Below are 26,850 nucleotides of genomic sequence, written 5' to 3' on the forward strand. Positions count from 1 at the left end.
TTTCCACTGACAGACTGCTGCTGGATTCAGGTGCTTATTCCCTCCCACCTTTTGTCACCTTCTCATATATCAAACGCTTGATTTGAGCTAAGACAATTTCATCATGTAGGGATGTGAATAACGTGTTCTTTCTCAGAGTTGTATTCAGATGCCAAACTCTCCAAGTCACTGTTGATGTTTTAGTTATCAGCATCGAATTCTTGTATTAATATCTTTGTCATTATTTAGTTTTTACACAACAACTAACAACCAAACTGCTGTACAGTACAAGTAGCGTGACAGTAGATGAGTGAACCCAGTTAACAATTTATAAAACACCAGCTAAAACTCGTGCAGTCTAATGTCACAGTCCTGTAATGAATTCTACTTTAATTAAGATTGCAATGTTCAGTTTTTGTCTGAGAAAGATGTTGATTCAATGTCCATCTTAGAGGGTGTAGTTTGTGGTGCTGTTGAACTGTATAGAGAGGAGTTTCTGTTATTTAGCCAATCATTAACAGTATAAATAGACAGGACAAAATATTAGACTGTTGTATTAGACTGTATTAGTTGTACTCGGAATACCAAATAAAATGCCAACCGAGTTTTCGTATAAGATCCAGACCACAGAGGCCTCCAATGTGGGTATTGGCTAATAATGTAATGGCATATTGAGCCCAGCAGAAGGCGACTTCAGCATAATAGATTAGTTTAGGGTCACTCCCTTTGAGCTGCTGTACCCATTCAGCTGACAGCAACACCGTGCATGGTCAGTAAACAGACAGTAGCTGCAATGGTATTAGAAAAACTCATCGGAAACCCTAACCACTGGTCTGCTATAAACAAAATGAATTGCTAAACATAATCTTGAAATGTTTTTTTTATATTTTTGGAACAACGACTACATTATTTTTTTTTATTAATGATAACAATAATAACTTTTCTGTTTTCTGTTTTCAATATAGGCCTGTACTGTTCATTTGTTAAACAATTTGTATTCATTTATTTTTGCTATACCCTAGATTTGTTAGGCATATTGCTTATGTTTTTTTGTTTTGTTTTGTTCCTGAGAGGATTTATAATTTCAAGTAGTAAGATCTTCAGAGGGCCATATCGGACCTTAAACTACCTTTCCGGTTTCTTTCCGTATTGCAGGTCACTCCCTCCTCGGTGCTGTCAGCAGCTCCCTATGCGGTTCAAACTCGGCAGTCGTGTCCATCTCGTCCCGTTTGCACCGTCGTTTTCCGCGTTTTTGAACTTTTAAAGCGAGTTTTTCGTCATGTATTAATGTTTATGTGCGTGTTGCGGCGGCTTCCCACCGGCAGGAACTACCGTGTTTTCTTTGGTTGAAGAGCAGCGGGAGGGAAATGTCCAGCTGAGAATTGGAAATCCCGAGAACCACAGGGCCTGTTTTTGTAATGATTGATCAATGCTTCGACAATGGCAGTAAAGGTAAGTCTGGCAACTTTTTTTTAGGTTTTATTTTTGACGTTATTCCGGCTGTATTGCCTCCTGCAGTTTCTCCTGACTGTTGTTTTCTACGAATAATGAGGGCTATGGAGAACTACAGGCACAGGCAGAGTTCCAGTGTTTCGCATTAGTTGTACAGTGAACATTTCACTCCGCCAGCGACGCACAAACAAGCCCAAATCATTTTTTGTTATAAGACTACTTTAGCAACGTGGGGTTGTCGTCTACAGCACATGTTTATGCGTCAGATGTGAAACCACTGTTCTTACTGTACGTGGAAAATGTGTCTCATTAAGAAAGTGTCTTGTGACATTTTACTACCTTCCCAGTGCGGGTCATTTCTACCTCAATGGAATTATGGGAAATGTAGTCTTTGGTGTGTGTGTGTGTGTGTGTGTGTGTGTGTGTGTGTGTGTTAAAACATCCAACTAAACTTCCCCGCTTAATTAGTTAGCCTTTATTACGACAACTTTTTTTATTTTTATTTTTTTAAATGATATGCTATTAAATGCGAATTAGCGCATTATGTAATTAAATATGCGCTAATTTGTAGGATTTCCAGAACATAAATCTGAACATTGCATATAGTCAGGTTAAAAAGTCTTGTGTTTAACTTTATTGATTTATTTTACACTTAGAGGCACTTAGACACGTGTGGTAATTTATTTATATCAATCCATAAATCAGCCACAAACTGTAAACAGCCATGTCGCCAGTTTTTTTTATGAATAAAATGTTGTGTGGTCCTACATCAGGCTATGATTGATATGTGAACAAATCCCTCAGCAAAAACCTACAGAATATAGATAGAAGCCTACTAAAAACTAAATAACTATGTTGGTGGTACTAAAGTGGAGAGTTTTGGCTCAGAAGATGAGAATGTATTGTAAAATTTCATACATTTTAATTGGAAACCAGTATTTACAGACACTTTAGGAACTTTAATAATTTATTGTATTTTAATTACAGGAAAACATCAATTCAAATCACAAAGTCAGGCCATCTAACAAGTTAGATCTAGAGGATCCATAGGAGTGATAGTTGTGCCAGCAGAGCCGAGGCTGTTGGCAGGAACATTCTCCTTCTGTTATGTATTTTCTGTTTGAAAACATCAATTGGCTTCCTGGTAGGTGGCAGGCCAACAGTAAAATAGATCTCTGTTCAGGGAGGAGCAAACAGCCTTTCATTCCATCTCATCTCGCTGGTTAATGAACAAGTTAGTCAGTCACACACTGTGGCTTTGATAGTGTTTTTAAAAACTCACAACATGCTTGAGTAGTTTTCCTTGCACCACCACCTCTTGCTGTTGAATGAATATGTGTTGGTGTGCTCCTCCGGGGCCCCGGGGCAAGGACAGATTCGTAGATGTGGGTCAGTGTAAGAAGACGTGTGGCTTTCTGTGTTAAACTGAACCGGGTAACGTGATGGTTCTGCCCTTGTTTTGGTTGACAGGAATTTACTTAAGCGCCAGCATACGATGCTCAGAAGAACTAGTTTGGCCTGTTTCACTGCTTTTGTAGCTCCTCACACTAGTTAGACTGCTTTTAGGTGTGCTGCTACACGTGTTTATCTGTGACCATGCGCATATGTAAAACCATGTTTTTTTTTATCATACAGTAAGCCTTGTGTGTTCTTTCTTGACTCTCTTAAGGCACAGGTTTTATATGACTTCACTGCTGAGGCAGGAAACAATGAGCTGACAGTGAGAGAAGGCGAGACGATCACTATCACCAATCAGGTAAATCATATGACCACTCTACTTTCCCTTCATTTTGCATCAGTGTGCATTTGGTGCCCACACAATCTGATGCAAAAGAACTGTGTAAATCTAAACTCTCTGCTTTCAGGTTAGATCATTATTTCATTTCTTTTAGTGTTTGATAGCTTTTCATTCAAGGGTTTTATGTTCAGTTTGTTGTGCCTATGATCTTTTTGGTTTTGTGTACAACATGGACATTTCTAATTGCAGTATGTAATAATTAAGACTTAATGTGGCCCTACTGTAATTATTGTGGAAGAGGAAACTGAAAAGGTCATTTATTTCGGGTAGTGTTTGTGGCTTTACTTTATCATTCATTTTATTTTTCAGAATCTTCATTTTGTAAATGCTGGTGTTATTTTTCCCTCAAATGTAAGAGTTCGATAGCTTTAATGACATCATGTATTGTAGTCTGTAACTAAATGTTGATGAATCTGTTTGTCATTGAGAACTATCAGTCATAGTAAGGCTGAAATCACATGACTTTATGTTGTCTTTAAACGCTGTGCGTCACAAATATGTACAAAGGAAGGAAGGACAACAGGGCAAAAAAAAGACGGCGCAAACATGATGTCATTACTGCCAGTTGACAAGAGTTCAAAGGTCACTGACTGTGTGTGCTGACCTACATGCTTTCTAATCAAAGGCGGTCTTAGGTCTACTGTATCAGGAAAACTAAATATATTTTTTATTTATTTGCGAAATAAACGGGCAAGAGGACAGAATTTGTCCTGAGAGCATTCAGTGTGTCTATGGTTACTTGAGTATTCTGATTATTGCTTTACGGCCCTCAGCTTTTTAATTATATGTAAATGGGAAGCCTGGTTTTCTTGATTTTGATCATGATATATAAATACATATGTGCCTGTCTTCTACTCCATACAGCATTTCTAAATGTTGGTGTGGCAGCAGAGCAACGGGATCAAAGAAAACATTATTGTTTGTCGCAGTGTGTCCCTGCATCAAATGAGTTATCTGTTGGGTTTTCAGATGACTAATGGACTTGTGTGCTCAGTAACAGAACAGGGTTTGTGCTCTCACTACAGATTCACTCCTCTTGCTATCTGTCCTGATGCTGCAAAACATATAGGGCATTATTCACAAATTGTCCAAAAAGAAGTGGAATAATCTGATTTAATCACCAGCTGTATGTAAATGTGGGTTTTATAGTAATGAAGTTATTGTGGTGCACGTCAAAGTTCAGTGTTTCCCACAGTTTGAGTATTTACTTGTGATGGTGGGTGGTGCTGCACGTTGCTGATGTCTTTGCAGAAAGTCGTGCAGTTTAGCGGGGACGAGTGTAAACCCAGCTGTTTTCAGGATCTACAATTTACAGATGTTCTCTAAACGCCTCACAGGCGGGCTCGCAGCAGACACTAACGAGGCGGCTGCACACACACAGATTGGGTTACCGCAGCAACGGTATGGCCCAAATATTTTTGGAAAACCGGGAAGTGAGGTGTTCTAATGTAACATTTACCAAAGTTGGAGTCTCTGTATACGAAACGCTGCAACACACTCTGAAATGTTCTTCTAATGTCATTTTTCCCAGTCACGCATGTGATGCAGACACCTGCTTCCTGCTGGTCCGGCAGGTCCGGGTCATTCTGATATGCGTCTCACTTTGTTTCAGCATATTGGAGGCGGCTGGATTGAAGCACAGAACTCCAGAGGGGATGTTGGACTGGTGCCTGAAGACTACATTGAGGTAAGTTAGTCAGTGTCTTTGGTAACACAAAGTGTATGTTGAGGATTTCGGCAGACATTTCACACCCCACGCAGTATGCGAGTTTACCACCAGAAGACTAAGCAACTCAGCCATGTGTTTTTATGTTTTGGGGTCAGGGTGTACAGTATGTACTATCCATGTCAGAGCACAAAAAAAAAAAAAGACATTTCAAATTCTCAGTGCTTTAATCAGTTAGGGTATGTCTGCATAATGATGTGGTGCTGTCTGTTGCCTGAAAGTTAAATCACAACAGGATGTGCCTCCTTCAGGGTTTTGCTGATTACGGTCTTTGTGTGCGTGTGTGTGCGTGTGTGTGTGTGTGTGTGTGTGTGTGTGTGTGTGTGTGTGTGTGTGTGTGTGTCCAGCTCGATCCAGTAACTGAGTTTTATCATGGGGATATGATTCACTCGAAAGACATTCACAAAGACAGAGGAAGAGTTTGATTTAAGAGGAAAGTCTGTGATGTTAACAGTTTAGCCTCACTCTAAACAAGTACTACAACATCTAACAATGCTGTGGCTCCGTTTACAAGAGAGATTTATGAGCTGTGTGCTCAACTTTGCAAACAAGCTCATGTGGATGTGTGTTTGTCTGACCTGAAGTTACCTCCCCAGCTGCCCCCAGACTGTTGTGATTGTCCATCCAAATCATAAAAAAAACCCTCACTGATGACAATTGCACTTGTTGCTTATGTAATGTCAGAAACATCAGGTCTCAAGCAGCTACTTTCTATTTCAGCACACTCTACTGGTAAAGATAAAATTGAACTGCAAAAATAGGATTAGGTCTGGTATTTTAATATTGATGAGCGGTGAAGCATATGTGTATCATATCACCAGCTGCTGCAGGCACATTTTGGATAAATTGAGAAACTTAAAACCCTTTACGTAAAGCCAGGGAATGCCGTAGGAGACACGGTCACATTACACATTAGAATGTAGCTTTGAAAATCAATAAATCACACTGGAATATCTGGATTTCATCACCTAATGGGACTGTTTTCTGTCTCTCCCTTTGTCTAAAATCCTTTCATTTGTAGCTTGGTAAGCAATTGCCTTCGGTCCAAGGAGCAGGAACCACAGCACCTACTCCAAATGTAGGGAACGTTGCATCTGCAGACCTGTCCTTCTTCGATGCATATGCCCCTGCATCAACACCTGCACAAAACCAGGTAATGCACTCAGCAAGTGGAGGTGTAGGTACAGCCTTGACCTCTCTCACTTCACAAGCCCAGAACCTGGCTCGAGCAGTAAGTCTAAATATATACAGTAGCGCTATGTGCAGTGCACCTGCTGTGCTTCCATTTTCCCACTCATAAATATGAGCGATAGGGGGATGTTGAAGGAAAAGTAAAAAGCAGAAGTGAGCGTTGACTGAGTTTTACTGACACTTGTGAAGCTTGTGTGAGCCCCGGAGATGCAGAAGTGAGAACAGCTGCTGCGGGAGACATTCACCGTGGTCGTGTCATTTATGTGTGACTCAGGTTTCAAGTAAAACAGAGCAGAGAGGAAAATAAGTTCAGGGTAATCTTCTCTACTTAGCAGACAGGAAGTTCCACAGAAATGAGCGTGGTGCTGGATCAGTAGAAAATCTCAGGCACAGCGAGTGGTTGAGCCAAGGCAGGAAATGTGTCAGCCATCGTCCCTCATGCTCACTCTCACCCACCCACTTGCACGCAGAAAACACCCACATCAGCATCACCCTAACCCATTCCCTGCTCCGTGTGTGCCCTCACTGCTGGTGCTCTGTGATGATGTCACCTTCTTTTCCCCTCAAGGTGGATGCTGGGGGCTTGAGTCCCCAGCCGGACACCCCCGACACCCCAGTTTCCCCCTACCTATCGTCCCCCGATGAGGTAATCGCCACTTGAGGGTGGTGGGCGTGGCCACATGAACCCAAAGGCCTTCTACCCTCACCCATTGCCTGTCCAAAACCATCCTCCTCTCTGATTGGCCAGCTTTGGCAAATTCCCCCCTCCTACTCCCATTGCCTGCAGAAAGCATGCTCTCATCACCTCCATTCACTTTGCACTATGGCGCAGACATAGAGATGTGTATGCATCACGCCAATCAACTCCCACACCTCTTATTTAAATTATATGAATCAGCACCAGAGTGAAAAGCTTAAAGGATCAGAGTCGATGATCTTCATATTCTACGTATAATTGACGAATCACACTGACAAATCATTAGACCAGAACACATGCATTCATTATAGATGATGATCAGAGTGTCATAAATATGAATAATCATACTTTTGTATTTAATTTGCAGTAAAGATCCTGCTAAATTAAAGAAAAAAGATGCTGTTGGAGTGTCTCTCACTTTATTAATGTGTTTATTTGTTTGCTTTGCAGCGTTATGCTTTGAGACGACCGTCTTCTTTGTGAATGTGCATTACTTAGTGTATTTGATGACTGCACTAATTCTGTGATTAGCAGCTCAGGGTTTAGTTATCATTAAGCTATTTTTGGCTTGAAAAAGGCACACACACACACACACACACACACACACACACACACACACACACACACACACACACACTTTTTTGCATGCCTGTACCAGCAAGTTTCTACAGTGGCGTGTATGCCTGCCTTGCAAGCATGCTGTAAAATAAATAGTGTATACATTTAAAGGGTTGTATTTGTGTGTAAGCATGTACCTTTTTTCAGATCTGCAGTATTTTGGGGTTTGATATTTCCAGTTACCCCATCTGTAAAGCAGCATTTACAAACTACACATTTAAGTTCATTTATCTCTCGTCAGCTTCCCCGTCAGAATGTCTGCGTCTCGTGTTTGGAGAAGCATGTTGTTTTAAGAACTGCTGTCAAGCTTGTCATTGAACAGACTCCAAACTAGACCGGACTCCGCTCTGTGTTCCCGCCGTCCTCTCCCTCTCCATTTTGGACCCGTCATTACCATCATCCCTCACAATTTCTCTCTCCGTCTCATCCAGGCTAGCAACGGTAATGATCCCTGGTCGGTGTGGAACGCAGACCCCTCGGGGGGTTCCAACACCAACTGGGCGTCCAATCCGGAGGGTACTCAGACTGGGAAGAGCGCTGCTGAGCCCTGGGGGTCAGCAGCACAGGGCCACCCTCAGGCCTATCAAGGCCCAGGTAAGAGCAGCTTTCTAGTCAGCAAACATGGTTGACCTAATATTAGAAACATGATATATCTGACTGTGGGTAATACAGTGCTGCATATACGTCATTCCTAAGTGCTTCTGCTTCTTTTAAAGGTATTTTATTTGTGTGCAGGTAAACATTTAAAAAGCAAGTCCAACTCTCAGATTTCTGAATCCAGGAAATGTAAAAACACAGATATAACAGATTATAAGTGTATTTTAGGATGTCTTAATGTGGCAGCCACAGTGGGTAGGTCACATGTTGTTTTTGGCTCTTAGAGTCATTGAAATATCTTGTGAAACACTTTAAGCTCACTGTTTCCGTTTTAAACTCTTAGTTGTGGGGGATAAGACTGAAAACCCAAGACTTACTGCTGAGCCCTGTGGAGGTGTCAGCTTCATTCATGAAACAATCATACTCCACAGTGGAACAATACACCGCAACACATTTAGACTTTGTTGCTTGTGACTGAGTCTGCCTGTCTGATTTCTGTTGGGATGTTTGTTTTGGGTCATCATGGTGCAGGCTGCTGCATCCCACATCATTCAAGTATCAGTAAGCATACTGTATAAATGTTTGAGTTTTTTTTTTTTTTTTTTTTTTTTTTTTTAACCACAATCCAGTTCTACTGACGTGATAAAACATCTCGGTTTGAGTGGAAAAAGACATTCTGACTGTTTGAGAAAGCCACCATGATGGCTATGAGACAGAAGATGAGTTAAAAGTGTATGTGGGGATTTCGAATTCTGCTTAATATGAAATATTTTCTTGTTTCCTTTCATCTTTCCAACAGTTTATGTTCACCAGCAGTAGAATATAGGTTAAGCAGTCCTAGAATGTAAGACATACATACTTCCTTTCAGTACCTTATGGGTTTACATTGTAGAACAATAGAAGAGAATATATATTATATATATTTAGGAGAGAATACTGTTTCCTGTCCTTCAGTTTAAACCAATATTAGCTGAAATGCAATACAACACACAGTCATTCCTGTACTCTACACTTCCAGGTATTTATTATCTGTAAATACTATGTAACTCAGGTCTTCACAGATTTTGAGCGACTTTAACTTCCAGATGTGGTTTGTCTCACTCGTGCAGAGACACTCCAGCATGTGGACTGGACAATCTGGTCATGACTTTTTTTTTTTTTTTTTTGCCAGGCTGTGGAAAAGTTAGCCTCACTCATGACTCAGAAGGACAAATTACATGACCTGTTTTTAAAATTCTCCATTCGCTTTTGTCAGAAGCAAACACAGGAAATAAATGGCAGAGTTTAACAGACTTTCCTTTTCTTTCTCTCCTGTCAAAGACATCTACCCATATCCTTACCTTATTGATTACACAGGTATCCCATTTCTTGCCTGATGGAAGCTTTGCTCATTTTTGTGTGTGGATTGGCAATGAATGCATATAATGAGTGAAACATTTTACCTCCGAGTGTGAAGACTTGACTTACTTTTCTTAAAGCGTGTGTGTGGGTGCGTGCACGTGTGTGGGTGCGCGTGCGTGTGAAGGTTGGTATTAACCCTGCATAAACTATGTTGTCATGTGAGAAAGTGCACTATGTAACTGCTGTTTAAGAGGAAGGTGACCCCTTTTTGTGTCACAGTAAGTTTGCCCTGCACATGTTGGAAAGCATGCACTAAATAATTAAGTTTAGGGTGTTTTAAGCTGGTTTTTTTATGCTTTTGTAACAGATTGGGAGGATTCTGTTTTTGTTTATTTTACACTCAGTCCTTGGACAATCTTTATGGTGCATGAATAGCTCTGTAGGGCACTAATCCTGCAATCCACATATATATATATGTGTCTGTGGGAATATTTTTTCTAATTGCTCGAGGCCCGTTTCAGATTTTAAGGTCTGTCTAGCGGACTCTAAATCATGCTCAGTCTTTTTTTTTTTACAGCCTATACTCTGTGGCAGTATACTTTTAAGGCTCTTTTGAACTGAAGTGCACAGCTTTTGAGATAATGATGCACAATTCATATCTGTTTAAGTAACATCTCGGAGTGAATTGGTTCCCAGTGAGAAACAGTTGTTGGCTACCGATTTCTCTTAGCTTTACATACACTTTGATGGCATGGACTTAAAAGGACGCATGCACTCTTATTTTTATATGAAACCTGATGTTTGGCAGAAAGAAAGTGCACCCAAGAACCAATGTAACTCTGTGACAAGAGAGGCAGCAATTTTTGGAACCTACTGATTTCATGCGAGGCTATAAATTTGATTAAAATACATCTTTAATGCAGGCCAACAATGTACAGTTTTGCATCGTTTTTTATATTTGATATAGATGAATGCTGCATGCCCTCAAGCTTGTGCGAATGTATCAGTTAACTCCAGATAAATCCCTTTCTTATCTTATATTTAAAAGAAGCACAGAGTAAGGCTAAGGGAAACATCTTTACACACAGTAGATAGTTAAACTCATTGAATAGCTGCACAGAATGTCTTTTTTTTGTGCCCGTGATATAAAGCTAACGACAATTTTCGCATCAATCTGACCTCAGGGGCCGAGGATGATGAGTGGGATGATGAATGGGATGACGTGAAGTCCACTGGGGGTTACGCCGAATCAGAATCCGGAGAAAGCGGAGCGATACAAAGAGGCGGAGCTCATGCTTCAATGAAAATCTCACTTAATAAGTAAGAGTTCAATAAGTCAGAAATATATGTGGCTTTGAAATCTGTTTTTTTATGGAATAAAGCAGTAGAGGAACAGTGTTGATGGTTAAATTGTTGACAAGCAGCGTAGCTCATCAGAATTATAAAACTATCAATTACTGCAAGGAAACTTCCACACGAGATCATCATCACTGCATCTTAAAACTATATATAGTTAATACTCACGTTAAGCTGCTCTGAGTTGGCATTGAAGAATGCACTTCAGCCAAAGTGTGTTCAGCCTTTCAGAGTTCAATGCCACTAATACATAGAATTGCCTATTTGAATGATAATGATCCTAATTCTGTCAAGCTTTTCAGACTTTGTGGAAGAGTGAAAGAGACTATTGAAGAAACTTTGTCCACTCTCTTTGAGCAGGTTTCCTGGCTTCTCCAAGTCTGGTCCAGAGCTCTACCTCCTCTGCAAGCAGCTTGCCAAGGGCAAGGAAAAGCTGTCAATTTATGTAGGTTATCTCTAAATACGTGTGGAAATTACATCCAACATATCAAAAGATGTTTTTATGGGTTTTATCAGTGGTAGTGGTACATTTTAATATCTTTACACAGCAGTTCTCATTTTTGAAAGCAATGAACAGAATGATTTCAGGCAGATTATTGCCGTTATAGATGTTATACATTCTACTGTATATTCAGTAGTGTGATAGCACTCACGTTTTGCATGCTTGATTTTACGTTTGTGTTATTTAAATTACAGAGTAACGGGATTCTCAACCTTTGTTTTCCATGCTTAGACGGGAGAAGTTGGTCCTGTGTGGTCTTACCCTGAAGTCCAGCTAGACTGTGTTGTAGCTGATCCCAAGAAGGGCTCAAAGCTGTACGGCCTCAAGAGCTACATCGAGTACCAAATCACACCCAATGTAAGTACCCAGTAGTGTTTTCAGACTGTCAAATCAACTGGATTTATTAAGCTGGATTTTAGACACTGGCCAACACAAAATAATTGAAGAAGGCTGTCTTAAAATTCATCTCTTGCTTCTCTTTTGCCTGAAGTTTTCAAAGCAACGATGAAGTGTTTGTCCCCAGTACACATCACCTACCATGTCTGTAACTCCATGTTTTTGGTTTGCAGACCACAAACCGACCAGTCAATCACAGATACAAGCACTTTGATTGGTTGTACGAGAGGCTACTGGACAAATTTGGGTCAGCCATCCCCATCCCTTCGTTACCAGACAAGCAGGTGACGGGTAAGTTCCTGACTCTCGCGTCACCGATAAATGCATGAAGACAAGTTTTAGGCATAAATTAAAGACTAATGTTTTTTCCCCTGTGCTCGCCCCTCTAATAAAGGCCGTTTTGAGGAAGAGTTCATTAAGATGCGTATGGAGCGGTTGCAGGGTTGGATGACCAGAATGTGCAGGCACCCTGTTGTTTCCAACAGTGACGTTTTTCAGCTGTTCCTCACTTACAAGGATGAGAAGGTATACCCTCGTTTCTCTTCTTGAGTTTTATGTTTACTTTAACGCTGTGCAGCTGAAAGGTTAAAACTGCCTACTTTTATTATTGAAATCAAGCTTTTGTGAAAGATTGGATGTAACCATCCACAGCTGTTTTGGACCAGAAGGAAGATGTTCTGTTATTACGAACAGTTGAGGTTTGTTTAATTAAATGAGCGATTGATTGGTGCAGGACTGGAAGATGGGGAAGAGAAAAGCGGAGAAGGACGAGACCGTTGGCGTGATGATCTTCTCCACGATAGAGCCTGAAGCTGCAGACCTGGATCCTGTGGAAGTGTGAGTTAAATCGAGCTCTGCAAATAGAAAATCACGACTCAAAAAGCAGCATCAACGCTGTGCGGTACTGCGTGTGTTAATTTCTCCTAATTGCACAGTGATGTTGGGTGCATGTGTTTCTCGTGCACAGGGAACAGAAATGCGAGCAGTTCAGCAGGTTTACCAAAGCTATGGACGACGGCGTGAAGGAAATCCTCACAGTGGGAAACGAACACTGGAAGAGATGTACAGGCCGTATGTTCACACTGCACTGCGTTTTACCACTACACAGACCCCTCCTTTACTTTGTATTATAATTACAGTTTATATTAAAGAGTCATTGTGCTGAGTATTTTGTCAACTTGGAAAAGTTCACACTTGTTTTGTCTGTGTTCATCGCCTCCCTTCCACAGCTTTGCCAAAAGAGTACCAGAGAATCGGCAAAGCCTTCCAAAACCTTTCCTCTGTCTTCACCAGCAGTGGATACCAAGGTATGAATCCCAGGTGGAGGCACTTGCCAGTTTTCACTTTTCACTACTGTCTTTGGTTCCAGCTGTAAATAATATGTACTCATTTTTTTTTTTTAATTTTATTTAATTTTATTGCTTTTCTATTATATTATTATTTTATTCTATTGTTTCTATTATTGCTTCTGTATGTATGCTGCTGTGGCGAAAAAATTTCCCCTCTGGGATTAATAAAGTATATACCTACCTACCTACCTACCTACCTACCTAATCATAATGTTTGGAGATGCAGTTTGGTGTGCACTCACTCATTCTGTGGAAATCTATTTTGAAACAAAATATTACACGGATACTCTTTTAACTCCTTTCCTGTCGTAGGTGAGCCGACTCTGACTGACGCCATGACAGCAGCAGGGAAGACGTATGAAGAAATAGCCCAGATGGTTGCAGAGCAGGTAGGCTCTTTCACTGCTGTGGTAAAATACTGTAATATTATTGCAATTCAGTTTTCTTCCAGTTGCTCTTACGCTGGATAAACTGCACTTGTTTTTCTTCATAAACATAAGTGCTCAGAACTTGAAACCTGTGGATCCGATTTTTAAGACCTCTGGCGGCTCAAAGGTCTTGAAGCTTATTTTAGGCCCTTCTATCAGCGGCATTGTTTTGTGTTCACGGCTTCAATTCACAGCATCTCACCATATCTGTTGAACATTTCCTGCTGACGGTGACAGCCAGTGTTTTACGTCCCAGTTGTGCTGTTTTATTGACCTCTTTAACTCGGCGTCCTGCTCGTGAAGTCTGTATCTGTAAAGGAAGGATTCTGGGGGTAACTTATTTCTGGTGCTTCATAAGCCTTCTTTGACCTACTATTTGAATGTGGCTTTTTCTGTGTAGCCCGATAAGTGTGCATTGTAATGAAGTCAGTTCTTGGCTTTTTTGATATCCCAGCAGCTTCCAGAGGGAGGATTCATCTGGTAAGCTCATGCTGCTCCAGACAACTTCTGTCAGTGCTCCTGTAGAAAATGCTGAAACAGTTCGTATTATCTGTGGCGTTGTCCACATAGGCTGCTTACAGTGTTCCCTTTTGTGTGCAAGGATAAGGGAAGAATGTAGGTGCCGAATTTTCTGCACAATGCAAACAGATAATTTAGCCAATTATTTAGCTGATTCTGCTTCTTTCTTTCTTTCTTTTTTATTCCTTTAACACCTTTCTGTCCAGTGCCTCTACCCACTGGATGTTCATCTGAATTCATGGTCTTGTTAGAAACAGTTTAGTGATGTTTGTTCAACTTAAACTCCAGTGACTTAAAGTTAGTTTCCCTGAATTCTCTCTTATCGGGCTCTTGCATCATTTCCTGTTCTTGCTTGGGAGTTTCACCTTTTCCCCCTTTACATTTATATTTTCGTGTTTGTTTGCTTTGTTATCAGCCCAGGAAAGATCTCCACTTCCTCATGGAGACCAACAATGAGTACAAGGGTCTTCTTGGATGCTTTCCGGACACCATTGGAGTCCATAAGGTACATCAACTTCCATGCCACAGAAAATAGAAAACAGGCTAGCATCAATGCTTATTAGAAAACAAATATAACGGGATGCCAGGGGGTTGTCAATCCTACTGACGAGCCAAAAAAAGAGTGATAACAGGCAAAAGTTTGGGGAGTATTTTAAACATTCTGCTTAATAACAATGTGAGCGTGGAGTATTTTTAAATAACATTTCACAGCTAGAATTACTGCCTGGTTGAATGCCTCCAACAGCTGGTTGTGTCGCAGTGTACATCCATGACTGAGTTTATTGAAAAAATGTCATACATTTTTGTCATTTATAACGTAAAAATACCTCGTTAAGACACACACACACACACACAAAAAAAAAAATCTTCTTTTTATAAGAATTAACATTTCACTTAATAGCATGACACTGATCTGTTTTTGTTTTTGTGGCTTGGCAGCCGTATGCTTCCATCAAAGGCACCCGTGTTGTTATTTACTTCATTTTGAATTCTTACAGGCGGCCATAGAAAAGGTGAAGGAGGGTGACAAGCTGGTGGCCACCAGCAAAATTACCCCTCAGGACAAAGTCACCATGGCTAAACGCGTCAGCACAATGTCTTACACATTACAAGGTACCACACTGTCTCAGCCCCGACATACTGAAGCGGTGCACTTTGTCATGCCATGTTATCTGATTTTTGCAATTTCCCCTTTCTTTTTGTGGCACAGCTGAGATGAACCACTTCCATAGCAACCGCATCTATGACTACAACAGGGTCATGCAGTTGTACCTGGAGGAACAAGTGAAGTTTTACGAGACGGTAAAGGCATTTTTATTGACCGTTTGTCTGTAAATTTGAGTCGGTTAGCAGTTTGTCCTTTTCATTGCCTGAAAAGCAGTTGATTAGTGCTTCACATGACCACTCTCTGCTTTTGTATTCATGATAGCTTTTCCTCTTCTGAACCCCCAGATTGCTGCAAAGCTGAAGCAAGCGCACAGTCAGTTCACTACAATGTGAAAGAAAAAGTCTCGCACTACAAGACAAGAAGAGTTAAACTAGTTATATCCTATACTTTTCCCTCCCTTTAATTGAAATGTTGACTTCTCTATTTCTCTCACCCTTACCTCATCCCGTGCAGACAGTCCTAGCTTGTGGTGTTACTTTTGTCTGCTACTCTCAGAAGTTTATGAACAGTTAGTGTTCATAAACACTCTGAAAAGGCTTTCACACTCGTGTTTTTTTTTATGGACAGAATACGACAACACCATTTACATACAACCTTTCCTATGTCCAAGGTCCACAGCTTGTAACACAGGAAGTAAACTTCTAAGTTACAGTGGCCATGAATCGCTTTACTGCAAGAGTTAAATCCCAGCATTTCTCGAATGTGTTATAATTTTTGTACATCTTTGGGCGCAACCAGTAGGTCCAACTATTTCAAAGCAATACTTTCTCAATCTTATTTCCATGTCAGAAATGGTAAAGAAAAGGATTTATAAATGTGGCAAAACTGTTGTCTGCACAGTGATGTAGTGACGCTCTAACACCAAAAACCAAAGCCATTCTCCACTCTGTCACTGTGGACAAACAGGGAGTTGATTTCTAAATGTAGCTTCCACAGTATTTTCAAGCTTTACTCTATTTCTCAACCAATATCAGGTTTATTTGAATTTTTTTGGGCGTCTTTAAACTGTTCAAGACTTCCCCACCATTGTTAGTCGTAGAAGCGGAGGCGCATTCCTTTAAGACTCTAAGTCATGTAAGAGTTGACACAGTCAGTGTGTGTCCCTCTGCATGTCCACTGCTGGCAGTGCTTAACCCCCTTTTCATCCTGCACTTCCTCAAAAGCCAACAGGAAGCTCCACCTTCTTCCTGGCCTACCCCTGAGAAAAACAGAAATAGTTAATTTAGCCCCCCCAAGCTGATCTACTGTGACATTGCAGTTTACATTTCAGGAGGCAAAATGTGGAATCAACAACACTCAAGTCGGAGAGTTCTTTTTCCTTTTCTTTTTTTTTAGCATACCTTTAAGCAAAAAGTAATTCCCTGCAAAGTAGTTTCCTCTCTCCCAGTTGTATGATCAGATAATTGTGTTTGATATAAAGGTGTGACAGCGACATTAACTGAGCGAATTTGTACTAGAAGAGTTTGGGACGGAGCTATGGATTGTCATGTATGAAGTTTTTCTTTTTTGCTTTTCACCACACAGTTTCCAATCGATCTCTAATCTTGTTCACTCTGTTTTCATATCATTTGACACATTTAAAAATATAGACATATAAATATATATATTCTATTGGACCCATCAGGTGCTTCTTGTTATTGAGATACTATTTTATGTATAGAAGTATTTGCAATATGATGTAATTTCAAAGAGGCGCAAAAATTCCGTTTGATTTATTAAACAATGATTTGTATTCATTGGGATTTCATTTGCATTTGTGAGTGACTATGTGTGTCTGTGTGTGTTTGAAAAGAAACCTCATTTTGTTCTCTATATGGTTCAGAGTGTACAACACACTACGCACTCTGATTTGCTCACACTGAAGCGCTTCATTCACTGCAGCAGATTCCTGCGTAGACGTGGACAGGAATGAGAATGAGCCGGCAGCTTGTGTAAAGAGTACGTTTTGTGCAGTTTTTTGGTGGAGGAAGTGAAAGAAGCCTTTCACCCTACACTCATCTCTCGCCACCATCAAGGTGCAGCTGGACGTGTCGACCACATCGTCGCTCGACAGAGATCTTATCGAACGGAAAGATTTAGCATTCACGTGTTTGTCAGTAATTTATATAGTACTGCGTTTATTGCTTCACTGGAGCGAGCAGCGCTCGTTTCACGCATTATTTTGCATTAAAAATAACCTTACAGTCTGTAAAACTTTAGTTTAAACTGAATGGATTACAATCCTGTGGCCTTTTTTTTTTTTCCTGTTGGCCTACCGGCGTTACATCTGCCCAGCACATGCCTGCTGTATCGACACAAACCTGCTCATATGCTAAAGGTCTTTGAAAACCTGTGTGAAGTCATTTGAATCGAACTAACAGGGCTAGAGTAGCTGCAGATAATCAGTGTTGTGTGTATTGAACTCCGAGAAGTATCTAAGCCACAGTTGGAAATAATGAAAAACTCTCAATGATTTTGAAGAACTTGAAGCATTATGTTTGTTTGAAATAGTGTCCTTTGTGTCACATGTATATTGCTTTTATACGTTTATTGCTCAATCCTTACAGTATGCATGTGTATACACAATTCTCAAACAGCATATATTTTCTGCCTGACTGTACTGTTAGACAGTAGTACTTTTCAAATCATAACTGGGGACATGCTTTGTAATATAATTAAGGGTTCTTATGTCCTCGCTTAATCTGAGTAATTGTTATAAAACCCTGGTTATTTCAATACATTTTTAAACAAGGGATTACATTTATAGTTGGATAAAGTTCAAAAAGAATACAATTGATTATTAAGTAATCATATATATCAGCACACACCATGTGCAGAGCATTCAGTGAACAGTCTCATGTGATTTGCCTGTCAGCTGCAATTGCCTCCACTAGATGTCCAGTAGAAAGTGTGAGCTACTTCACTGTCAGTGCATCATACAGATGTTCCCTTCTTTGGCTTGGTCGATAAAAGTGTGTCAAGAGTAACAAACTAAAGTACAAAAAAGAAGTACAAAATATGGAAGAATTCACTTTCCAGTATAAAGTTTGTGTTTCCAAAAATATGCAGCAGATGGCTACCAGTTGCTTTTGCATGCAATTTAAAAACAGCAAAAGAGTTTCCATTTCCAGAGGTTACTCCATAGCTTCAGTCACTGTCCTCTGAGCTCTGACATTACAATGATCGCTAGACATCATCAGCACTGTAGTGCTCCTGCTGCTACGTCTCATCCCTACTGCTGTATGAGGGATGCCAGTTCCAGTGTCCACACTGTTGTTACGGTAACAGTGGTTTAGGGTGACAAATGGGTTTGGAAGCGGCGTGGCCGGATCATCATACTGACTTTGCGGAGGGAGTAATAATCGGAGTCTTTCCAGGAGTACCAAACGATCCCATCGGGCCCCAGCGGTACACCCTGTCCTTTGGGCGTGTAATGTCCTCCCTGCAGGATAAAGAATTAGTGATCACTTGTGCCTTTAAAAGAGTGAAAAGAAGGGGTAATCTCTGTATCCTCACCCTGTAGTAGATTCCATTAAGGTTGGCGTAGAAGCACTGGTTGTACCACCAACCGCCGTGTGAAATCTCAGCGCAGATGTTCCCACTGTCCGGTGTACTGAAGCCGTGCTTGTCGTGGTACCAGCTGAAGGAGTCCTGCACCGTGCCACTGAAGCCCGACACATGGAGGCGGTACTGATGCTCCTCATCTTCCACACTGCAAACACAGAGGAACAGTAAGACGTTATGTAAGAGACACAGAGGGTTGTTTGTGTTGCGTAATAACCAGCTCGACACAAGCCAGTGCATGTGTTTGTCAGCTGCTTGTGAACACGACAAGACCTGAAGCTCTGGTAGAGGGCATGTTTGTGCTTGTTGCTCCAGTCCTCAAGGACGATGCGGAGGCTGTAGTCTCCTTGCGTGCTCAGCTCATGGATGTGGTTGTTGCCCAGCCAGAACTCTGAGTGCAGGTCACCAAATCCATCCCTGTAGTCCCTCCAGCTGCGGTCAAAGCTCACTGAGCCGTCAACTCGCCGCTGGATCACGGTCCAGCCACCGCCTGAGGCAAAAACAAGGAGGAGAGTGTACACTAGGTCTGCTGGGGTCACATCTGCTCATTTGATGACTACAGGTCAGGTAAAAAGTAGTCAGTGTCATGCTCAAAGAACACAAAAGCAGAGTGCACGCTTGCCAACATAGAGGTCAAAACTCTTGCCATTCAGCTGAGATGCAGTCACGGCTAAGCCGGCTTTTGACCCTGTGCAGTGCGTCATGTACGTGAACGGCAGTGTGCAAACATTTAAGGCATTTTGGCAGTTTAGATTCTCATCTATCATGCAATACAATCAGGAAGGTGTCTGATCAGTCCCAAACTCATTCTACAGCATGATGGCAACCCCAAATGTTGAGCGCCGGTCAAGACTGAAAGAACGACTTTGAGTGACAAGAAGAACAAGGAGTCCTGTAACAGACGGTATGACCCCCTACAGAAAGAAGCAACCAAGACAGTTTAAATCAGCAGAGCAACTGTGGCAAATTCTCGAGGACGCTCGGAACGACCGACATGTCAAGTCCCATGGAAAGCAGAATTGAAATGCACCAAGTGGAAAAGGTGTTTCTAATGGCGTACTTGTGCTATATCATTATTTTGATTGCATGAGTGCGTTCACACTGTCGGGGTACAGAAACATTCAGTGCACTAAAAGCACCTGCACGATGCACTCAAAACCGTCCAAAGATTGAGCAAAGTTTTCACCCTTAACGGTCACCATTTTTGGCTACGTAGAGGACGGGGCAGGACCACCAAATGTAAAGAATTCGGTGTCTGAGAAAGCTGATGCTGTTCCTGAATACCACACAAAAGTAATAATTTTTCACTGCTGCTGCTGGACAGAAGTGTTTATTTGAGTGTGTGAAACAGAGGGCACGAAAACACGTTCATTTCTGGGTAAAATAATTAAAGCTGCAGATATTTTGGTGGGTGAGGTGTTCACATGCTGAGGTTATTTTTATATATTATTCAGTGCAGAACAGCAGTGTGCGATTTGAAACAGCACTACCTTGTTGAAATTCCCGCACTACACAAGTAAGAGTCCTTACATGTAAGACTACTATTTGTTAGTGTACTAATGGAAGTTCATCATTTGGAACACAGCATGGGTTTTTCTGTTTACTGCTCTTTGCATGGGATTAACTGATGAATAAAAAAAACGTCCATGATGTTTTTTGGAAATCGCCTTTGCACTTGCACAGTACTGTATGTTATTGCACATGTATGTGGCTCACCATCTGTGTCCATGTCACAGTAGACTTCCACAGCCATGCCTGCCAGTGATGGCACCACAGTGTAGAGACCTGATCTCCTCACTCCATTGTAGTAGATAGAGGCACAGTCTATGGGGCAGTTTCTCACATGCTGAATCTCTGAAGGAATAATACTGAATGTGAGGCAACACTGAGAAGCACAAAATCAACAAAGGGTGTTTGGCATCCTCTGCTGGTGGATCATCATATGAGTGTGTACCTGGGTGCAGCGTGTCTTGAGCACTCATGAGCGGATTGGGACGGACGATGTTGATCAAGCACCCGGGGTTTCTTTTGACTTTAGCCACCAAAAGTGTCAGATTGTGAAGTTGGTTCTGGGTGAAACGGACAAACAAATGAATAACCATTCAAAAAACACGAAAGGAAGTGTCCTAATATAGAACAAATTTGGATCAGGAGAGGCGGTGTACCTGCAGGTCGAGGATCAGAGTCCCCTGTAGGTGGAGTAGGGTGGTGGCTTCAGCATAGTGCACCTCCAACTCATGAAAACGTTGTTCCAAGGAGATGTTCATGTGGGTCCTCCCTTCACTCTGACATCATATGACACACACACATACAAAAACATGAAATAACTGTGAGAAATGCTTTACATTATTTTACAAAAAAAAAAAATTGAGTTGAAAATCTTGAGTAAAATGATTTTTCTTTCACTCCTCAACTCGGGCCCACAATTAATGACTCAATTATTACAGACTATATCCAATCAGGTATTAAAACTCAAACATGAAACCTCTGCTGATGCTCTCAGGACAAAAAGGACGAGTCCTCATCTCAAACTTAAAGCAAACCCAGTTTATTCCAAGCTTGGATATAGAGGATAACACTAACTCCCATTACCACAAACCCTGTTGCCCTGTCCCCTGCCCTGTGCTAATGTGCAACACATGAGTCCTTTGTACCATCCACCATGTGCCCTATGACGGGTCTAGCTTGGAGACTCTGTTTGTATAAGCTCACTGCCTGAGACGCATGAGGCAACACGTGGAAGAGTAGCGGGCTAATCCTGTTAGGGACTAAGGTCAAGGACATGCTAGGGGGAATCTAGCTTGATGACCAAGCACCACATTACAGCACAGAACTGTGCACGACGAGCGTTAGTCCATACGTTTTCTATTCTCGGTAGGCAGTGTATAATGGAGAGCAAATCTCTGTCTATCAAGTTCAATTCAAATCAAACCGAGGTTTATTTAATAAAATGTTTATTCCTAATGTGTCCCAACTAAAAAGGCCGTGAACAGAGAAAATACAAAACTCAGGGAAATATTTAACAAAAGGTCTGGCTCCGAAAAGATGTTTTTGACACTGCACAAAGAACAACAGACATAGTTTCCAAATGAGAAAACAAGTTTGTTCTGGATCCTTTCACAAGTGTAGTCTGTAAAAGGGAGAGGCCACAACCAGACAGTTTCCAGGCAGACCAGAGCAAATAACTCAAAGCAATTAAATTGGTACTGATTGTTGAACAACGTCCGCTGAGTATAAAAGTCTGACCTGCAGCTCGAGGACTTTGATGCGGTGCCGGTGGTTCCTCAGTTCCTCCTGCAGCACAGAGATGGTCTCTTTCAGTGCCACAATCTGCTGCTTCCTCTCCTCGTTCTCATGCAGCCAGTAGGAAACCTCGTCCGAGCAGCGAAACATATCCGGGCATCTCTGCTCTTCCAGCTGAGGTAGTGTGGCCACCAGCCGGCACATCCCATTCTTCATCACCTGAAGAACAGAGAGGGCACAAAGCGTTCAGCTTTTGTTGTGAAAACTGAAAATGTAAAAGCTACATCAAAACTTATATATTTCAATCCTTTTGACAATTTTAATTATCGGTAACTCATAATTTGGATTGACTTTTGGCATAAAATCCGAGTGGTAAGTCGCGTGAGAGAGCGTCAAGGGTCAGGCGTCATAGGTCACATCCAAAGGTGGTGATCTTGGCTAATGTTGCTCGCTTGCTGGGGATCATAGCCCAAAATGGGAAAAGTCTCCGGCGAATCAAACAGACAAGCCTCCAAACATACTGCTTTTAAAGCCTAATATCTAATTAAAGATGGACATTTTTTTTTTTCAAATGGACCACCAGGAAACTAATGGGAAGGAGTGGCTTTAGTGAATGACACCATCATGATCTCTGGACAAAATGTAATGACTTTGTAGTTCATGAGAATTTGAATGGGAGTCTATGGAGCCGGAGCCAACCCCTAGCGGCCATCGGCGGTATTACGTTTTATGGCACTTTTGGCCTCACCTGTCAGACCCGGAAGTTACGTCCACTTTAACGCGTGGAAAATGACGAACACCTGCAGGGCAATTTGAACTGCAACAGCGCGGCGTGTGTATTATGGACGTAATAATGTGTTTTGGACTAAATACTTTACTGGACTGGATTCACTGGACCTTTGCAGACCGGTTTTGTGGGACCTTTGCTGCTCGTTGTTGGTACTATGAGGCTTTATTGGTGAGTTACGTCAATACTGTAATTGTTTGGTTTTTTTTTGGTGGTGGTCCGACAACGCTGTTTTCTGTACCTGCTGTGATGATTGTATCTTGATTTATTTATTTTTTCTTAACTGTGGCATCATTCAGAGAGTTCAATTACAGAACAGAGACAGAGTTGTTCTCCTCTCCACAAAGTGAACTTATCTTTTGCACCAGATAGCTGTATAGACGCGCATTATTTAGCACTATCTATCCTGAGATGCGCTATTTACGCCGATCATGTGTCTGTCCGAATGTTGCATTTAATCCAGTGTTTTAACCGCATACATTTTGTAGCTGCGTAATAGTTGTCTCATTGTGTGCAGTATTTGTGACAGTGAGCGTCACATTTTGTGAAATAATTCTAAAGTACTCTAAAAGTACTTGGAAATATAACATGACGTTGATTTCTGCTCAGCTGGGATGCGCTTTCGTGGTGCCGATCATCTCCGGAGTAAATGTAGGCAGCAGTAATACGTCTGTTGCTGCTGCTGTCTGACAAATGTCACTTTGGCGTGCGCTCAAGATGTTGACAGTAATCACCTGGTTCGTGTACTCCCCACACTGGGAACCCCCACCGTTGCGTGTCGCGTTCAGGCTGTCAGCTTTGGCCTCTGGCAGCAGCACAATGAAGATGTAGAGAGCGGAGCACACACTCCAGCCGGGAGGGTTGGTCGGAGACAGGAGTGACATGGCTGCCAGCAGGTTAGGCTGCCCCTGCCTTGTCAACGAGAGCGGGCGTGTGCGTCACCATGTGAGGCTCTGCTGGCTCTCCCTGCAAGGAGCAAGAGAGAGACAGAGAGAGAAAGAGAATATTGTCTAATTCGTGAAGCCATCAAGACACCTTTTTTTCTGCCTTCTCTCTTTATGATGCACACAGAGAGCCGCACATGTCTTTGCCTTTTGTTTCTGTACAAGTAAGAGGACATGATGCTGATCCCATCAGTCTATCACATTACTGTAATTGGTCCTCAGCTAACTCGGTAAACACACACACACACACACACACACACACACACACACACACACACGCGCGCGCGCGCGCGCACAGGCACAAGCTTGCATATTTCAGCTGCTTTTCAAGCCAAGCTTGACTTATTGGTCTTAAGTTTATTATGAAGTTCTATATCTTTTAAAATACTATAAACACGTGCACAGATAACATTAAAAAAAAAATACAACTTTAAAATTAAACAGTGTTCTGTGCACCTGTAGGAAAAGGCGGTTTACTCACCCCGGTTACACACCATCTTCTACCCCATTCCTGGCTCCTATTGGGCCAAGGGGCTCTCTCCATTTTCCTCTTTTCCTTGTCTGTACCTCTTCCTGTATCGCTTCGTCTCACTCTGAGTGCCTCATGCTCTTATTCTGTCTCTTTCTCCCTCACTATCTCTGCACCGCTCTCTCTCCAGTGTAGACATCTTAGTACAATAATCCACCTTTAAGAGGATTCACAATGAGAGAGGGATGGGAGGGAGGCAGACCAATAGGGAAGCTATAATGGAATTATAGGTAAAAGCGAGACATGGGACAAGATGCCGAAAAATGTATTTTTAATTTACCAGCAATATTCATATTTTTGTAATAGCTTAGCTGTCTTTATTGTTTACAACTAACAGTGTGGCAATATATACTGAGCTGCGTTTCATGGTTATAAGATTTTTGGATTTTACTGAATTTTATGAGGAATAAACTGATTGTCGTTCACACATTATGGAAACGGAAGGCTTAGTTTGTTGTAGAGTCCGACTTTAAAACGGTGAGGAAAAGCGGTTTGGAGTCTGCGCATTGCTGGAGAACCTGGTGCACGTAACTAACATGCATCAGCAAAATGCTTACATACATCAGCAGGTATACAGTGAATAAACATCACCTACAGGCACAATAATCCTGCTCTAAGCTTGTTGTAATGAAGGCTGATGTGAGTACGTGTATGAGGGGTTTTGATCTTATTAAAGTATTCAGGAAATCAGACAACTAGGCAGTGCTTCACCTCACCAACGTATTGTACATGTAAAGTGTCCATACATTGCACATATAAACTCTCAGCAAGTCTTTTATATCTGCTATATGCCTGCGAGGGGAAACTGTGTGTAAGGCCACATGGTGGCACCATGTAACAAGTAATTATCAGCTGGCCTAAAACTGAGCTTCCTGGCTGCACCGCCCCAGAGAAACAACACAAACAGCAAATAACTCAACAGAATTACAAGACAAGAAGAGAAAGAGTTTCCAATATTCGTCACTGAAGACAAAGAGGAGCGAGAAAGTAAAGTAAACAATAGAGCAGAATTCTTAACTGTATTTGCTTTTGGTGGGTAGTGCAATCCTATAAACCTATAAACAAAAATGTTACATATAAAGTGTGAGTAATATTTTTCTATTAATATACTGTCATTTCAAGAGTTAATTCTCAGTTGGAAGGAAAGAGGGAAAAGTATGAACACAGATTTTGTTATTGTATAAAAAAAATTATTAATTTACAAAGTATGAGTCATGCTGGGAAAGAAACCATCAATTTTACCCCATACAACAGTCATTCATTATAAATAATGCAATCCATATATTCACTGCTTTTCAGTGGTGAATACGGATATTTTGTTACAGGGCATAGTGTTCGGTAATCATTTTTTTTCTTTGAGTACTTTCTCAGCAGCAACAGACTGATGTCCAACAACATAAAAAAAAGCATCTTACCTTGGCCCCAGGAAGGATTGATAACTGCTGGCGGTGTTGTTTTAAAGATTGAATGTTTAGAAATCACAGTGGAAGAAAAAGTTTCAACTCCATTCAGTAGGCTTTATAACTTTTAAAAACTAAAACAATAGCCAAATGTAACAATAAAGAGGATCACCACACAATTTGACGTTAATTTCCAAGATTGTTTCGAGTCAGTTGCTTTAAACTTACTCTTGAATATTTGTATAAGTTATGAATACAACATATCAATATCAACAACAATTGCTTATTTATGCAGTACCTTTCATTTGAAGCTTTGTTTCTGGCCACCTGTTGAATATTTACTCTGTTGGCTCTGTTTTTGGTCTCTGCCGACTACTGAGGAAAAATATCGAGCTCTTCAGCTCACAAATGATCCACTCATCACCAGTTTTGTGACATTTTAAGTTTTAGTTGAAAATAACTGCTTGATGTGGCCAAAAACAAAGAGTACTTAAATAGTAAAGATACGGATAAACAATGAGCTGAAACTCACCATCAAGCCTTAGGTCATCATATAGATACGTGCATTGCTGCAGATTCAGGTAATAGTTCTCGTACTGTTTATATCTTAAAAACTATCAGTTTTACCCAATTTAAAGACTTTATTATGTTCATCTGTGACATGCTATAAAGTCAGCTAAAACAGCAACTATCTAAAGACGACAACAACAACAACAACAAAAATCATAATTTTTGACCTTAATTGGCTTCTTAAATGACTTCATGCCAGAAACACCATAATGAAACATAGCTTACTTCCTCTTGCTTAATTATTCATCATGTTAAAAAAAAAAAAAAAAAAAAAGGCAGGTTTTGTCATCATGTTAGTGTCTGTTTCTGGCATGGTGACATCGAGCTAGTGAGTGGTGACAGTTTGACAGGATGTGGGGCAGGTGGTGATTGTTCATGATGGAGGTGGATGATGGGGAGATTTATTTCTCTATTTGTGTGGGGAACATGATGTGTGTGCAGAGCAACGTGAAAAGGCTTTAAAAAGCAGGAAACTGAGTTTGAATTGATTTATCCAGCTCTGTTTCGCTGACTGACAATACACAACCTTTTGATGACCGATTAACTGCCTCCATCGTAGATGGAGACCAATCAACTAAGGGTCATCATTCTGGGAGAAATATGTGTTACCGGGGGAAAAGCAGCTGTTGCTCCACACTGATGTGGCCTAAGGATTTGGCAGAGTTCATGTAAATAGGTTCAATACTGCAGACTCCATCAAAAAGACACTCATTTATG

General features: G+C 41.2%; 2 protein-coding genes across 5 annotated transcripts; one reads left to right on the top strand and one right to left on the bottom strand.

Annotated features, from left to right (window-relative positions):
• The first annotated feature begins 804 nt into the window (after positions 1–804).
• On the top strand, positions 805–16,859 carry snx9b (sorting nexin 9b). Of its 4 annotated transcripts, XM_069158272.1 has the most exons (20): positions 805–1,431; positions 3,101–3,187; positions 4,842–4,916; positions 5,977–6,108; positions 6,715–6,792; positions 7,893–8,055; positions 9,379–9,414; positions 10,584–10,719; positions 11,116–11,200; positions 11,489–11,614; positions 11,827–11,944; positions 12,048–12,178; positions 12,387–12,490; positions 12,621–12,724; positions 12,883–12,960; positions 13,315–13,391; positions 14,365–14,454; positions 14,948–15,062; positions 15,160–15,251; positions 15,402–16,859. In XM_069158272.1, the coding sequence occupies exons 1-20, from the start codon at positions 1,420–1,422 to the stop codon at positions 15,447–15,449; spliced, it is 1,887 nt and encodes a 628-aa protein (XP_069014373.1). In that variant the 5' UTR covers positions 805–1,419; the 3' UTR covers positions 15,450–16,859. The 4 variants fall into 4 exon arrangements, with proteins under 4 accessions (XP_069014373.1, XP_069014375.1, XP_069014374.1 ...); XM_069158274.1 differs by lacking the exon at positions 6,715–6,792 and having other exon boundaries at positions 811–1,431; XM_069158273.1 differs by lacking the exon at positions 9,379–9,414 and having other exon boundaries at positions 812–1,431.
• A 770-nt stretch (positions 16,860–17,629) lies between these two features.
• Positions 17,630–23,574, bottom strand: LOC138203756 (ryncolin-2). Its single transcript, XM_069158765.1, has 8 exons — positions 23,425–23,574; positions 21,907–22,122; positions 20,826–20,945; positions 20,615–20,729; positions 20,377–20,514; positions 18,934–19,150; positions 18,613–18,808; positions 17,630–18,538 (listed from the first exon to the last, which is right to left on the bottom strand). The coding sequence occupies exons 1-8, from the start codon at positions 23,572–23,574 to the stop codon at positions 18,389–18,391; spliced, it is 1,302 nt and encodes a 433-aa protein (XP_069014866.1). The 3' UTR covers positions 17,630–18,388.
• Positions 23,575–26,850: the final 3,276 nt, after the last annotated feature.

This window comes from Embiotoca jacksoni, unplaced genomic scaffold (genome assembly GCF_022577435.1).
Source record: "Embiotoca jacksoni isolate LCO1_2020_lvr unplaced genomic scaffold, fEmbJac1.0.p SCAF_23, whole genome shotgun sequence".
NCBI lineage: Eukaryota > Metazoa > Chordata > Actinopteri > Embiotocidae > Embiotoca > Embiotoca jacksoni.

Coding starts and splice junctions, on each gene's coding strand:
- snx9b (XM_069158272.1), top strand. Junction 4,917..5,976: donor TGCCTGAAGACTACATTGAG/GTAAGTTAGTCA, acceptor TTTCATTTGTAG/CTTGGTAAGCAATTGCCTTC. Junction 12,491..12,620: donor GACCTGGATCCTGTGGAAGT/GTGAGTTAAATC, acceptor TCTCGTGCACAG/GGAACAGAAATGCGAGCAGT.
- LOC138203756 (XM_069158765.1), bottom strand. CDS start 23,574: ATGTCACTCCTGTCTCCGACCAACCCTCCCGGCTGGAGTGTGTGCTCC. Junction 22,123..23,424: donor GTGGGGAGTACACGAACCAG/GTGATTACTGTC, acceptor TCTGTTCTTCAG/GTGATGAAGAATGGGATGTG. Junction 19,151..20,376: donor CTGTGACATGGACACAGATG/GTGAGCCACATA, acceptor TTTTTGCCTCAG/GCGGTGGCTGGACCGTGATC.